Source organism: Monodelphis domestica, chromosome 1, assembly GCF_027887165.1.
Source record: "Monodelphis domestica isolate mMonDom1 chromosome 1, mMonDom1.pri, whole genome shotgun sequence".
NCBI lineage: Eukaryota > Metazoa > Chordata > Mammalia > Didelphimorphia > Didelphidae > Monodelphis > Monodelphis domestica.
Genome location: NC_077227.1, coordinates 324,732,044 through 324,748,044, shown reverse-complemented (window position 1 = coordinate 324,748,044; position 16,001 = coordinate 324,732,044). Strand labels below are relative to the sequence as shown.

The following is a 16,001-nucleotide window of genomic DNA, read 5'->3' as shown; positions in this document are numbered from 1 at the left end:
TCAGGCTCTTTGTAAATCCAAATCAAATGTCACTGCCACTACAGAGCCCTTAATAGTGCCCCAGGGCAGTAAGAACTCACTTAGCACTTCATTTAAACCTAATCTATTTACAAGACTATAACAGTATGTCAAAGGGATCAGCTAGGTGGCACAGTAATTAGTGTGAAGTCTTAGGAAGACTCCTCTTCCTGAGTTCAAATCCGGTCTCAGACACTAGCAGTGTGACCCTGGGGAAGTCACTTAATCCTGTTTTCCTCAGTTTCCTTACCTATAAAATGAACTAGAGAAGGAATTGACAAACCACTCCAGTAAAGAAAAGCCATGAAGGGGTCATTAAGAGTTAGGCTCAACTGAAAAAAAGACTGAATAACTGTGGATCAGAGCTACTGCTGTCTTGTTTGATCCTGCCCAGGAGGGCAGGGGCCACGTCTACCTTAAACTCTGGCGTGCCCCCAGCACTTGATAGGGTGGTCTGCAAAAAGTACCTGCTTAATAAATATTTGCAAATGAAGTCTTCTTCTACTCCTTGGTCTCCATCTGTGTTCAGAGTCTCCATCCTCATCCTGATCTGGGCTCAGTTTTCTCTCCTCCCAAACAGCTCCTTTTTGCCCACCTCATCCCCCGCCCTCACTTCTCCCTTCCCTCTGAGTCCTTGGATTGTTTTCGAGGGGAAGCTCTTGGATAGGCCAAGGCGAATCGTCTCATTTCCCAGAGATAAACCTTCACGAGGCCAAAAACCAGACGCACCAAACTCTGTCCACCCGTTTCTTTTATTAAGTAATGCAAAATACAGTACTAAGTGGGACACTGCATGCATCATGGACGATATAAACGCAAGCCTACAGAAAACCGGTGACAAAGAACACCTCAATTATGTCTGAGGTAGTAGACCACTGAGAGTAGGAAAGCAGGAATACGATGGGATAGGAGAACCAAACCCCTGCCTCGCTTTGGGCAGTCAGGTTTTACTCATAAATAGGATATTATGAAAGACCTTGGGGTTTGTCTCGTTTATACTTTTAAAAATAGACTCTCCCCTCCCCCCTGTCCCTCCCCTTTCTAGTCCCCTTTCAAGTTTTACCCAGGATGGTTCCTGGGATTGCTTAGTTCTGTGATTTGTGGACATTTCTATCTTGGGGTGTGTGTGTGTGTTTTTCTCTACCGAAGTGGCTCCATCCTTTCCCTCTAAGAGGTAGGCACAAGTGGCCCTCATGCAGAAAAATAAAGGAGATTTTTGCTTGAAAATGCACTCAAAGGGAAAAGACAGCTCACTGTCCAGAGAGCTGGAGGCTGTGTATTAATAAATACCACTTTTTGTTATAAAAATAGTTTAGATTTATAAAAGGGGGTTCATCTCATAGGTGGAAAAGATGTTTGTGTGAAAAAAATGCTCTTGGTGCTGCAAACTTTTTTATCCCCGGGGCAAATAGGTTGGGGTGGGCATGGGGAAGAGGAGAAAATGTTCTCTCCATTTCTCTCCCTTTCTTTCTCTCTCTGTCTCTCTGTCTCTCTGTCTCTCTGTCTCTCTCTCTCTCTCTCTGTCTCTCTGTCTGTCTTTCTTGCTGGCCTCTGGTTTTGGCGGCCCAAGCATTCCTCGTGTGGTACTTTATTGCATTCTTGGGGAGGCTTAGTTGAGGAGGGTCCCGTAGAACTGTGCTTTGGTCAGACTGTCCTTCCGGCTCAGGCCGGTACTCGGAGTCCGTTGAAACTGCTGCTGTTTGCTGTGGAGGGACGGGTGGAGGCCGGGCTCCTTGGAAGAAAGGTGGATTTCCGGGGATGCTTCCATGGAACTTGGCTCCAGGGAAGCAGCTGAGCTCGCCGGGCTTACATTGGCGTAGGTGCCAGCCAGCCTGGGGCTTCCCTCGGGGCCAGGGCTCACCCTGCCATCCCCACACATCTGCACCGTGAGCCTCTCGCTGCCAGCCTCGCTGGGCGCGTAGGCGGGCAGTTGGTCGGGCGGCCGGCTGGGGCTTATGTTCAGATTCAGGTTGCTGTCCTCGGGCAGGAAGCAGGAGTCCACCAGCTGGCCCTGGGAGAGGTCATCTCCCTCTGAGAAACTGTCCGCCTTATAGCTCGGGTAGATGGGGCTGGCCCGGCTGTCTGCCTTCTTGCCAGGGCTGCCGGTAAAGTACTGCTCGGGAAAGCTGTGGGGGGAGATGCGGCCGGCCTCGGGATAGGAGTAGGCACCGATGTCCTCGACGGTCAGAGACCGCCACCGGCCCGGCAGCTCCTCGTCCGAGCGGTGGGCGCCGCGGCTTTCGCTCCGGAGCTTCTGGGCCACCAGGGCTTGCTGGGCCTCCAGGGTGGCAGGGAAGCGGAAGGGGTCCCCGGCGTAGGGGGACAGCGTCCTGACAAAGGGGGGTGTAGCCTGACCCTCCGGGCCCAGGTCCACATGCGGCTGGGGCTGGACCGTGGCGAAGCACGGGCTGCAGGGCCGCTCGTAGGCCGCCGCTGCCTGGCGGTTGAAGATCTCGTCGCGGCTGTTCAGATAGATGGCCTGTTGAGACGCGGTCAGCGTGCTGGCCTGGGCGTGCTCCTTCTCCTCTGAGGTTACGCTGAAGCTCGAGTAAGAGCTGGACGTGGGCAGGGAGGCCACGTACTCAGGGAAGGCCTCGTGGGAGAAGCTCGAGTGGAAGCCGTCTTCCTCGGCCGTGCTGTCCGTGGAGTGCTGGGACCGAAGAAAGCCCACGTCCTTCACCTGCATGTCCACGCTGGGCCGACGGTCCCTGCGGCGTTCCTCCGGGCAGTACAGCGCCGTGTCGCTGCAGTAGATGTCTGACTTGAAGTGGGTCCGAGGGCCGGCTTTCTCGGCCGCATCCCGGAAGGCCAGGTCCCTGGCCGAGGCGTTGGACAGATGGGAGGACAGGCTGCTGGGTTCAGGCTTCTCCAGGACCTGGGAAATGACGCACGTGGGGATGGTGTCGGCAAAGGATGGATGGCAGAGGGGGGCTGGGAGACCGCAGCCATGTTTTTCCATATGGAGGCTGACCCGCTCCTGAAAATCAGAAGGCAGCTGGAATACAGGGAGGTGAGGCCGGGAGGGAAGAGAGGGGAAAAACAAGGGTCAGAGTCAGTCTCAGCATCCAAGCGGGCCATCATGGCCGGGACACACACTAGCAGCTGGCGCTCATGAAACAGTGTGAGGGCGTGGTGAGGGAGGGCCGTGGGGGAACACTGCCTAAAACAAAGCATCTTTGGATACTTCTGGGGTGCTCAGGAACTAGCCCTAGATTTCAGGGAAAAGTTCTTGGGCCTCCCCTTGTTTCCCTTTCACCCTCCCCGCCCCCACTACCAACAGCATGGAAATATTAAAAAAAACCCAAAACTGGAACACCTAGAATTTTCTTTTAGAGTTTTCAGGCAGAATCATAAGCATCAGGCGTCAGGAGATTTGGGCTCTGCCGGGGACTTACTGGGAAACCTCAGGCCAGTTCTTTCCCTTCTCCAGGTCTTGGTTTTGCCATTTTTTAAAATAACAGTATTGAATTCAATGATTCCCTAAGACGCCTTCCAGCATTGATATGTTTTCTCCGATTCTAAGATCACTTTCGAACTTCTATTAAGGTACCAAATCTAATCATTCCCTGCAGCACTCAGCTCAGCGTTTATCCCAAGGTGCTTTCATTTACTCACTCGTTCATCTTCTCTACTCTTTCCCTCCAATCCCCACTATAGCTGGGGCATCTCTGGTGGAATTCCATAGGCCAAAAGACTTTGGCAAAGAAGACTTTTTGCATTTCTAAAGGCGGCCCTTTAGGATTTCCCAGTACTCTTGGCCCCAGCTTTTTCTAGACACACTCCATCCCTCAGCTCTCAGGCAGCCTCCAGGACAAACTCTCATCCCATCTCTGCTTCTCCTATTCCCCACCCCGTCACCTCCACCTGAAATAAGGCAGGTAATATTGCTGACCCCACAGCCACGGACAGGCTCTGCCAGCAGCAATATTAGTTACAGCAGCTACAGATGCAACAAAGATTGGAGGAAGAAAAGCAAACGAAATGAGACTGGCGGCCTCCCCACCGATGACAAATCAAGAGAATTGTGCCTGCCATGCCCAGGTGGTGTGTGTGTGTGTGTGTGTGTGTGTGTGTGTGTGTGTGTGTGTGTGTGTGCATGTATGAGATCTGAGGCAGGCACACTGCAATCACCACACTACTGTTTGATCTATTTTGTCATTTGGCTTTTGGGAAAGTCCCGATATTTTGAGCAGCGTGATTTATCAGAAAGAACGCTAGCCTGGTAGTTGTAGCATCAAGATTTGAATCGTGGCTCTGTTAGGCACTAGTTAGCGATCCTGGGCAAGTCTTCTGGGAACTTCAGGCCCATCGTCTACAAAATGGGCATCATCCTGTCCTGCAGGATCCTTGGAAAAAAAGAGATTTTGCAAAGCTCAAAAGGTTAAGAGAAGAGTGAGCCTATCTACTGCTACAGAAAGAAATGGAGTCTGAATGCAGATAGAAGTATACTATTCTTCATCTTATTTCCTCCATGAATTTTTCCTCTAGTGTAAGTGCTATGTGTCTTCTTTCACAACATGATGAACCTGGAATTATATAGTATATGTCATACATGTACAACCTATATCATAGTACCTATCTTCTTGGGGAGGGGTAAGAGGTGGGAAGGAGAGAACACGGATTGCAAAATGTCAGAGAATGATTATTAAAAATTGTATCCATATGTAAAAATATTTTTTACAAAGGTAAGTGTGAGCTATTGCTTTTTAAAAATACTTCAAGGATTTGTGACTTCTTTTATTGACACAGATGGCATCTTATTTATGGTGCCTTTTAGTTGACAGTTAAAAGAGTGGCCTTGGTCAAAAAAAATGTTGACTATTCCTCTGATGAGGATTAGAGCATGGACCTATGATATGCTTCCAGGTGAAGGAATACTAGTACAGGTTAATATGTTCTCTGCAAGTTATAATCTTAATTAAGTGGCCTGGAGAAAAGAGAGGTTAAGAGATTTGTTTAAAGTTTCCCAGCCAGACGCTGGGCAAGTCACTTAACTCCATTTGCCTAGCCTTTGCCCTTCTGCTTTAGAGTTGCTACGAGAAGAGAATGTAAGGGTTAAAAAAAAGAGTCAAGACTTATCACAGTCTGTGATATCATTGGTAGTCTTTGAAAACAAACGATGAATAACATCTACTACAAGAGTTTTCCCAAAGATCCTGTCAGTGAGACTGGGCAAAAATGAGTTTATACTTAAGTACTTTTGTTCAATTATAAACACATATCTACCCATGAAACACTCTGCAAAACATTAAATGTAAAAGAATACAAGTGGGATAAAAAATAAAGTGATACAGCCAGCATATGTCAGACGCAGACCCTGAACTTAGGTCTTACTGGCTTTGAGGCCAGCTGTCTCTCTACTATGTCATGATGCTCCTCTAATAATGATGCTAATAGCTAAAACAATAATAATGAAAAAATCTAAAAGGTGTGATGAATTGTGTTGATTAGATAGCAGTCTATTAAACCGTTTTACTCAGGCATGGAGGGGTTGTGATCTGTGTCAGCAAAGAATGGATGTCAGAGAAGGGAACAAACTCACAAATTCTTGAAGTACTAGTGTGTATTTGTGTGTGTTTGTGTGTGTGTGTGTGTGTGTGTGTGTAGAAAGAAAGTCTGTTTTTCCATCTTCTTTCTTATCTCCAGCACTTAGCACAGTGAGTGATAATAGAGTAGGTACTTAATAAATGTTGGCTTGTTTGTTGACTCTCAGCAATTTGAATAAGTGGAGTGGTGTAGGGCTCAGTTTGGACAAACAGTAGAAAAGTAGAAATGGGCAATAGGAGATGATAAGGGAAGAAATGGAAGGGAAATGGGATAACAGAGATGAGGTAGATTGGTAGGAGGGAATGAAATGACAAGAAGGCTGTGAGATGGGAAGAAGAGGGTGTAGGATGGGGCTAAGGATCAGGTGAGAGAGATTACTAGAAGGTGGTTGTATTGAGAGGTAAGAGGGGAGGGAGAGGCCATTGGACAGGGCCAAACTTCTTTGGTCAAAGGGACTTCCTAATTTTCATGAATCAGCCCACTATTGCCCAATACCAAAGATTGAGGGAAGAAGCTGTGTGAGGGGAAGAAGCCATGGAGCTTCTCATGGAGGAGGCTGAGCAAGAATTCACTGAGCTGTTCCAAAGAAGCCTCTTCTTTAGGCTTAGTTCAGTCCAAGATAAAATATTTGGGTGCCATTTTCCTTGATTAGAAGCCCATGACTTAAAATAATAAAACTCACTTCCAAAAGGACTTTTAAAAAATTGGTCTGACAACATCTTGGTATAGAAAGTAGTAGAACCCCAAATTTGAAGCCAGAAAACATGGGTTCACATGTCAACTCAATCTCTTATTACTAATGTAACCTTATGTAGTCACTTTGCTTCTCAGAGACTCTGGCAATGTGCATTTCCACACTTAGGTGGCCTCATCCTTGGACAACAGATATATCATGTGGCACGAGACCCATAGTGGACCTCTACCCAACAGGCTGAGGCAGCTGAGGATGGCTTTTAATTATGAGAATTATTTCTATCATTTCTCCTTTCCTAGTCCAGTGGTATGCAACTCAAGTAGAAATAATCCCTGTAGGCCACATATTGACTTAGAAAACTATAAATGAACATTATCTATGTTGTATTTTTGTTTATTTTCTTAAACATTTCCCAATTATATTTAATCTGCTTCTGACCACCCTCAGTAGCCTGCTGTGAGTTTGACACATTTGTGACCATTAATAATGATTCTAAAAAGAAAATTCTTTTATTAAAAATAACAAATGGTTACCTACTTCAGGGTCTGTCTGCCCAAGCTTTAGTATTTGTGACCAACTGGATTAGGAATTTAATACTCCTGGGTGGAAGAAGGATTTTGCTTGATTTCAGGGTAAGTCTTAGCCCTCTTATAGGGCCAATAAAAGTCTTTTAAGAGACCTAAAATTTGAACTGGGTTTGAATCTCCCAATCCCCCCCCCCCTTTTGAGGAAAAAGATAATCAGGACCTTCAAAGCTTCTCCTCTGACTGGTTCTCCACCCCCTATGGCAATCTGCTCTATCTAAATTCCCCCTCTACTTGCCCTCCCCCACCAAATGGCAGGTCTGGCTGGGGTCAGAGCCCAGGGAGGGACCACACAGTGTCCACAGCCCAGGCAACACAGTTTCTTGGCAAAGGCACAAAAGCTGGTCACGTTACCTCTGACACTGTGTGGGACCTGTCGTAGGTCTTGCTGCACTGAAGCAGCTGAGCAGCTAGATTGCAGTCCTTCCTATAGAGTTCCTAAAAAACAAGAGAAGGCTGATTGGCACATGGGGCTCAAAATGGCTCATTATTGGTAGTGACCACTGAAAGGAAGGCTCCTAGGTTGGGAATAGCCCATGGTGAATTTCCTCTGCTCTTGCGCTCAGCACTGGAACCCGGCTTACCCAGAGCAGAAGAGAATTCTTTGTAATAAGAAAAAAAAATTAAAAAAGAAAGCAACACAAGGAATAATTGGAAGGCTAATGGAAAATTTTTTTCTGCTACTATGTGAAACCTTGGGCAAGACCCTTCCCTTTATTCAACACATCCAATGAAAAAGCCATGCTAGTTAATGTTTCCTTTGGCAACATTTTATATTCTTTTTTTTTTTTTAATCTCTACTTTCTGCCTTAGTAACTACTCAGTGACTTGCCTAGGGTCAAACAGCTAGGAAGGCAACATTATATATAGATATAATTTAAACCTTTGCCTTCTGTCTTAGACTCAATATTATGGATTGGTTCCAAGACAGAAGAACAGTAAGGATTAAGCAAAGAGGGTTAAGTGACTTGCCCAGGGTCACACAGCTAGGCAGTGTCTGAGGTCACATTTGAAGCCAGGCTCTAGACCATTAAACCACCTAGCCACCACCCAGTGTTTTATATTCTAAAGACCCTTTGCACTCTGAACTTCTATATTCTGGAAAGGATTCAGGAGGAAGTATTATCTTATATAAGTTAGAACTGAGGTCATCTGGTCCAGTCTCATTTTATAAATGAGGAAACTGAGGTTAAGGGAGGGGAAGTGCCCAAGGTTACACAGATAGCAAGGTCCAGTGCATTTCCCACTATACCTCCCTGGCTCCCAGAGGATAGTCAAATAAGACTGAGCCCTAAGAGACCCAGGGAGAACCACTGCACTGCAGTGACAGTATATCAAAGGTGTAGGGGCATCTGGGAGAAACAGCAGGAGGAAGACAAAGAGGGGACAGGGGAACCAGGCCATTCCAACATTTGATACCAAGGGTCAGCTTAGGAATGTCTCTGTGCTAGAATCCCTTGTACACTGAGATATGCTCCTTTTTGGTCTCCTTGAGGATTAGGCACCTCACTGTTACACCCTCTCTATAGTACCTAAAGGAGTCTCTATGTCTGGGTGCCCATGACCTTACAGGTCAGGCTGGCAGGTCCCATCCCAGGATCCTCTTCTGCCCAAGACCAGGTCTAGTTCCTCTGCTTCCAAAGGCCCCTCCATGGATCACAGAAGCATCATTCCAACCTCCCAAAGCTTCAGATCTCAGACTCACAGAATCTCAGATTTGGAAGTGACCTTGGAGCTTCTCTCTCTCTAATCTAATTTCTGAGCAAAATCTCTTTGGGATCTTTTGCCACACAAGTTCAGCTAGCAGATTCCCAAGAATGAGGTGCTTTCTTCCCCTGGTTCAGGGGGGAGGTGGGGTGGGGAATGTGGGTGTTTCAAAATTATTCTGAGTTCTTTCTAAAAATGACTTGAGGAAAATGCTCAGCAGAAGTAGCATGAGAAGAGAAAAGAGCCAGATGTGTTTGTGATTCTCCTGCTGTCAGCAGGGATTAGTAGTGTCATCATTGGGCTGTGCGAGGGGTCATTTCCTATTCAGATCTCGTCTTCTTCTAGGCCAAGGAAGTCCCATCCTAGGAGTTAGTGGTTCAGGGGAAAGAACCCTGGATTTGGACTTAGAATTAGAAGGTCATAGAATCAAGTCCAGACAATGATATTTACTTACCATATATAGCTTTGGATAAGTCATCCCCTCTAGGAGTTTCTATTACTTTGTAAAATGGATAAAATAAAGTTGGACAACCTACTAGACCTGTGCCTGACAGATCTGTTGGGAGCAAAGCATTTTTTACAGTATGAAGTACTCTGGAAATATATTATTATGATTAAAAATATGAGCTATAATCTGCATCTATTAAATATGTGAGCTATAATTGCTATTATTCTATTGTCTAATACATTTCTATCATTATTTTTCATTAAGTAAATAATGTTTCTATTATTGTTATGTTTTATTATTGTTATTTATATGTTACTATTATAATTATATAAAAGTGACAGATGAGAATACTGGGGGAAGAAATGAGCAGGGGAAAAACTGACTTCAATGTCACCCAGATCTAAACTGGTGAACTTATCTGTGAGTATCAGCCTTCTGGATGCTGGAAAAACAGATGCAAACAGTAGGAATATCAACGATTTATAAATTTATAGATAGATTAAAAAAATCTCTGTTGCATGTGCACATAGTTTAGGCTGTTACCCTCACACACAGCTGTTTGATGGGCTTGGATGGAGAACGACTTATGGTGATAACATAACCCTGCCCCACTCAGTTGCTATGGAAATGAACTCCATCCAAAGCTCATTCCTTATTTCAAGGATTGATGGTCCCAGAATGGTCCAGAGGGCAATGGACTTGGTATGCCAAACCTGACCCTTGGACAATAAGGGCATCCATCATGTAGCACTATCCATGACAACATTGCCAAGTAGACCATTGGTGTCTTGACGCCGTATCACCTGTTCTCTGTCCCTTTCTCTTCCCTCCTCCCAAATAGTTGATGGAACTTGACCACTTTTGCCCACTATTATCTCTACTCTAACTTCAATCCAAATCTGCTCCTAGATCCTTCATGGACCCTTGAAAATCAAAACCTGAAAAGACATTACAATAGATTCTCTGAAGACATCTGGATACAGTTGAAAGAGCATTGAATCTGAGTCCAGAGGACCTGGGTTCAAGTTCTAACTTTGTGACCTTGAACAGTTGACTTTGCCTCCTTGCATCTCTGATTCTTTTCTGTAAAACTAGATGAACTCTGAAGTCTCCTTTTAGCACTAACATTCTATGAACTTCCTATGAATCCCATGAATAACATGGAGCTTCCCTGTAACAAGGGGTCCAAGTCTTCAGTTAAAAGGATGAGACCATGACAGCAGATCTTCAGGAATCTGCCAGTCAGCAGGGAGAGATTTTTCTCAGCATTCCTTGTTGGTATCCCTCTAGTCCCTCTGTAGACAGTTAACTGCCTGTTCTACCCATGGGCAAGGCCAGTTCTGAATTAGGGCAATGACGGTCATTTTGAGGGGGTGGAAGGCTGAGATGGGGTAATCATTTTGTAATCAGAAAAGCTGTTCTATCTCAATAAATTTCCATTCTTTCCCTTGAACTTGAACCATTTTTTTCTTTCTCTCACTTTGGGGTCTGCTCCAGGAAAACCACCCTAAAGCTAAAAGAGCTGCCCTGTGATAGAAATGCTCTTGAAACTACCCTGTGATTGTTAACCCCATCATGTCCCATGAGCGGTACGGAACTTTACCAAATGATAATTTCCTCAGTGTTCCTGAGAGTTTGAGATGTCTTCCTACAGCCCAAATCCTGCACTCCCTTCCCTGAACCTCCGCACATTGCAAGGATTGGGCAGCCTTAGATAGTTAACCATGAAAGTGTCTGGGTGGAGGTGGGGAAGGAGTGAATACAATGAATAGACTTGCCCACAGCTACCCTGGGTACTTGGGAAAGGGTTCCCCAATCAATACTTACATTGTCCTCTGACAACTTATCTATTGTCACCTTGGCTTCTAGGAGGTGGTTGTTGAGGGCTACAATCTCATGGCTCAGGGCCCTTTTCTCCTCTTCATAGTGTTGACCCTGGGCATAGAAAGGGATCAGTGGTCAGTGGGGTTGCTCCAGGAGAAGGGCTGCTGCTGAGAGCCCCCTCCTCCTGCCCAAGGGGAAAAGTGCTTTCTGTGTTCAGGGCTTTGAAGTGTGAGGGTTAAAAATCCCAAGAACATACTCTCCAAGAGGTTGAAGGAACCTTGTGAGGTCATCTGTCTTGGTCCCCAGCTGGAAGGGAAAGTGGTCTAGACACAGAGAAGATTCACAGAACACACAGAACTGGGAGAGATAGATAACATGTTGTTAAATGAAATAACCAGATTCTAAAAGTTATTGTTGAACCAGAATTAGCTAGAGGTGAAAGACGAAGTCTCGCAGGTGTTCCTGTAAGTTCTAAGAAGCAATGTGACCCAGTGGATAGAAGACCAGCTCAGTCAAGATCTTCTTGGTTCAAGTTCCATCTCTAACACATTCTGGCTGGGTTACTCCCTTACTGCCCCACGGAAACTCCAAGATTATAAGTTACAGAACAGTTGCTCATCTGTATCAATAGAGGGAATTTCGTAAACCATACGGTAAGAAAAGTCACATGAGAACGTTTATCCATGAACCTGGAGGACACTCTTCCACAAATACCCTACCATTACTGAGACAAGTAGACACATGAAGGGACATACATGGAGGACACATGGAGCCAAGGTCCAAATGAGAGGAGGAGCATCTAACTCAGTCTTCAATGCAATAGGGCTAGGGAAGTCTTTGGGCCATGTCCTTATTCTGCTTTCACTGGGTTCTGCCCCAGTAATCTTTGCCAAGTGATAGTCTCTGCTGGGTGTGAGCATGGAGTCTGGTTTCTGCTAGGCACTGTTTCCTGCTGGTCTCCCAAGGCCCCTGCTTGACAATGCTCTGCTTGTCTGTAATCACTGCTGGATGCTGAACTCACCTTCCTGAGTTCAAATCTGGCTTCCTATTCTTACCAGCTGGGTGACAACCCTATTTGCCTCAGTTTCCTCATCTGTAACATGAGTTGTAGAAGAATATGGCAAACCACTCCAGTATCTTTGCCAAGAAAACCTCAAATGGGGTCATGAAGAGTCAGACATGATTAAAATGACTGAACAACAACCAATGTTTTCATTGGGGAAACTGTTGCCAGATTCTAGTTTCAGCTAGACTCAACAGCTGAGATACTACCTTTTCTCTGTAAAAGAAAGAGTGGGCTCTGCTGCCCTTCTTTTAGTTGAAAGTCCAGAGGCTTAGGTCTCTTTTGGAAATGCAAAATCCTCACACATTTTGTCTCTAAGACTTGAGAAGAACCCTTAGTAGATAGGCTTTTTCTCCTTGCTTACAAAGAGTGTGTTAATTCTCAGAGCCATCATTGTAATGCACGTTTCTTCTTCAGAAGGAAATCCCCCTCCAGAAACACCAAATCCACTCTTTCCAGGAACCAAACTCACAGAACACAGAATAACCAGCAATCTAGGTAGAGCCTTCAGATTTTAAGTTTTTTTAAGCCCAATTTCCTGCTTCTCAAAGACAAGATCTACTTGTCTGTTAGAAAAGTTAGAAGCCTTAATCTGACTTGGTTTTAGATATTCCTTATAACTCCTGCTTAATACCTAATTACTCATATTGTACATGGTTCAAGATGCCTTGCAGAATCTGGGCTCATGAGGTCAATATTTCTTTCTCTGTCTCTATTCATATCCCAAAGTAAATATATACTCCAGGGAAATCTCTAAAACAAACCTAGAAATAGCTCACAAATGTGGATCCCCATTCTTGCCCAAGTATTCAATGTTCAACCTAGATATCAAGGATGGGGTAGATTTTTGTTTTAAACCCTTACTTTCTCTGTCTTAGAATCAATACTGTGTATCGGTCCCAAGGTGGAAGAGCAGTAAGGGCTGGGCAATGGGAGTTAAATGACTTGTCCAGAGTCACATAGCCAGGAAGTATCTGAGGCCAGAGTTGAATTCAGGACCTCCCATCTTTAGGATTTTTTATTTCACTCACCACACACATACACACAAAATGCCGATAAGAAGCCCATGAGTTAATACGGAAGCAAAGTGCTCAATAACTTCTCAGTTCCCTCTCTTATCTCCAAGAAGAGAATTGGGGTTGCTCTTAGGGGAATCCTCTACCATTTAAGTTGGTCCCTCTTTGCCTCAGTCTCACACAGTTTCTTCAAGCTTTGGTCATAACCATCCTATGGTTTAGATTCACCAACACACTTTGGAACTTTCTGAACAAATACGCCTCTTCTCATTGCATTTGTACTGTATGAAGAATGTACTGGCTTTGCTCACAAAGTGGGCAGTCTGTGGAAACCAGATGGACCATTGTCCTTCTCTAAGGAGTATGACCATTTTGTGGCAGCTTTGTGAGGAATTCTATTGGTGGCTGGACACATGAACTTGATTGTTGTCTTTTGTGCTCAAAGAGGGCCAAAATGACATCCCTGGTGATGTCTTTTGTCTCAAGCATAAATTATATTGAAGTAAAGCAAATTTACCAATTTTACTTTCTTTCAGAGCCAGATAAATCTAGTGGCAAAACCAAAGTCAGGATGACTGATGATGGCCCAAGATGCTGTGGGTGACTTTGGCCTCTTCTATATCTGATTAAGCTCTAAGTGCTCCACAGCACCTGTTTTAACCAACGTCAGGGCCATCGGAACAAATTGTTCTCACTCGCCCATATCACTGGGCAAAGTCTTTACATGTCTGGGGTAGACATTCCCTAATTCTTCAACAAGGTTTGAGGCCTGTCACTTGTTTTCAACTTGATTTAGCACATCTGCTGAGATAGTAATTGGGTTGTGACCACTGCCCATACCACAGGTTCTTGGGCAGTTGAGTGGCACAGTGGATAGAGAGCCAGGCTTGGAGTCAGGAAGATTTGTCTAAGTTCAAATTTGGTCTCAGATACTTATTAACTCTGTGACCCTAGGCAAGTCACTTAATTCTTTGTCTGAGTTTCCTCACCTGTAAAATGAGCCAGAGAAGAGCAAACCACTCAACTATCTTTGTCAAGACCCCTCCCCCCATTCAAATTTGGCCACAGACACTTCCCAGCTGTGTGACCCTGGGAAAGTCACTTAACCCCCATTGCCTAGCCCTTACCACTCTTCTGTCTTGGAACCAATACACAGTATTGATTCCAAGATGGAAGGTGAGGGTTTAAAAAAAAGATCCCTCCCCAAAACACGAGCTTATTCCTTCAAACATTTTCCTTGCTAAGACATTCTAGTTCTCAGAGTCCTGTAGCTCCTACAACCTCAATAGTGTCTTCATACAGATCTTATTTTCCATCATCATTGAAATGATTTCATTCTTGAGCATCTGTTACCAATTTCTATATTTTTAATCTATGGTCCAGAAATCCAAATCTTATTCTCAGGCACCACCTTCTTAGGCAGCTGTTCACTGCCTGAATTCATTTTTCTTTCCTGCGTCTCTTGCCTTTAATGGGCAGTAGTGAGGAAAAAATTAAAACAACTTGAAGCTCTATGGTGTTTAGTATCTCACTTAAGACTGTCATTTTTGGTAATACTTTCTGGGTTCTTTCTGGCAGAAACACATATAAGCACATGAATCAAAGAAGTGAAAACTAGTTATCCATTTGGGCAAGTCTTAAGAAAGTATCTATTGCATCTTGGCTAACTGTCTTAGCTACATAAGCTAGGAAAACAGCACCTCTGTTGTTATTGGGTTAACAAAGAGATGCCTCAAGACCTCTCTAATCATCCTTGTTCTTACTCTTACCAGGTGAACTCTCACCTGATCACTTTTGTGGTTCTACTCTGTCATTCCTTGGAGCACAAGTAGCTCCTTCTTCCTCTTCTTTAGAAGAACCTCAAATTTATCATGAGAAAGAGAGGGAGGCTTGTGTTGCTTAGCCCCAGAGGGCAGAACTGGGCACAGTGAGTGCAGGTTTTAGGGAGGCAGCTGTTAGCTGTACGTATGGAAAAACTCCATCATGATGAAATGGCCTGCCTTGGCAGGCACTTGACTCTCTCTCCTTGGCGGTCTTCAAATTGGAACCAGATATATTGAAGAAGAGATTCCCATTCAGGCATGGTTTGGACAAATAGCCTCTGAGATGATTTCCAACTCTAAGATTCTTTGTGCCAATTATTGGGAAGAGTAATTAAAGGTTTATCACAGCAACTTTGCATTAGAGATCTTGTTTACAGCAATTTACCCTTTCCCAAATGCCAAGGCTACAGGCAATGCTACCGTCTGCACAGCCTGAGCTGGAGAATTTATGAGCATAAAATATACACATTTCTTTCAAAGCTTGGAAGATATAATTTGATAATCAGCTTTTGGCCAGAGGGCCCTTTCTGATTTAAATGGAGAATTCTCTATCCTTCAGGCTGCTGAGTTTCCTGTCATAGGAATCATGAAAAAAAAGAAATTAAAGCTAGAAGGGACTAGATCATCTAGTTCAACATTCATTCGACAGAGGAACCTGAGGCCCAAAGAGCTCAGATCAACTGTATATGTTCACCCAGAGAGTTTTGGGTAGGATTCAGCCCTGAACCCTTGCCTTTTGACTCTTGGCCAGGGCTCCTTTTCCCAACACTGCACTGAAAAGTGGAGAAGGCACATGAGTCAAGAGATATCAGAAGTTGCCAGACTGAGATTTTTTCTTATTAGGGAAATAGAACCTTAGGTCATGTAAGCTCTCTCCAACTCAGGACTTAGAACTTAGACTTTAAAGACCACTCACCCAGCTGTGTGACCCTGCGCAAGTCACTTGACCCCCATTGTCTAGCCCTTACCACTCTACTGCCTTGGAGCCGATACACAGTATTGACTCCAAGATGGAAGGTAAGGGTTTAAAAAAAAAGATCACTCAATCCAGTCCCCTCATTTTTGTTTTAAACCCCTACCCTCTATCTTATTATCAATTTGAAAACAGAAGAGTGGCAAGGGCTAAGAAATTGGGATTAGGTGACTGACCCAAAGTCAAATAGCTAGGAAGTGTCTGAGGTCATAATTTCAGGCCTGGTACTTCTCGGTACTGTGCTTCTAGCTGTTCCCAATCCCCTCATTTTACAGACAAGGAAAGCAAGGTCCAAAGTCATACA

At 44.6% G+C, this 16,001-nt stretch overlaps 1 protein-coding gene across 4 annotated transcripts in view; it reads right to left on the bottom strand.

Annotated features, from left to right (window-relative positions):
• Nucleotides 1-751: 751 nt before the first annotated feature.
• BEGAIN (brain enriched guanylate kinase associated) overlaps nucleotides 752-16,001 on the bottom strand; it is a 284,146-nt gene continuing 268,896 nt past the window's right edge. For 2 of the 4 annotated variants that reach the window (XM_056811266.1, XM_056811264.1), the window contains 3 exons: nucleotides 10,826-10,933; nucleotides 7,198-7,281; nucleotides 752-3,013 (listed from right to left, as the gene is read on the bottom strand). In XM_056811266.1, the coding sequence (XP_056667244.1) occupies nucleotides 1,628-3,013; nucleotides 7,198-7,281; nucleotides 10,826-10,933 (1,578 nt within the window). In that variant the 3' untranslated portion in view covers nucleotides 752-1,627. The remainder of the gene's footprint in view (nucleotides 3,014-7,197; nucleotides 7,282-10,825; nucleotides 10,934-16,001) is intronic. The other 2 variants (XM_056811267.1, XM_056811265.1) reach the window with 1 other exon arrangement.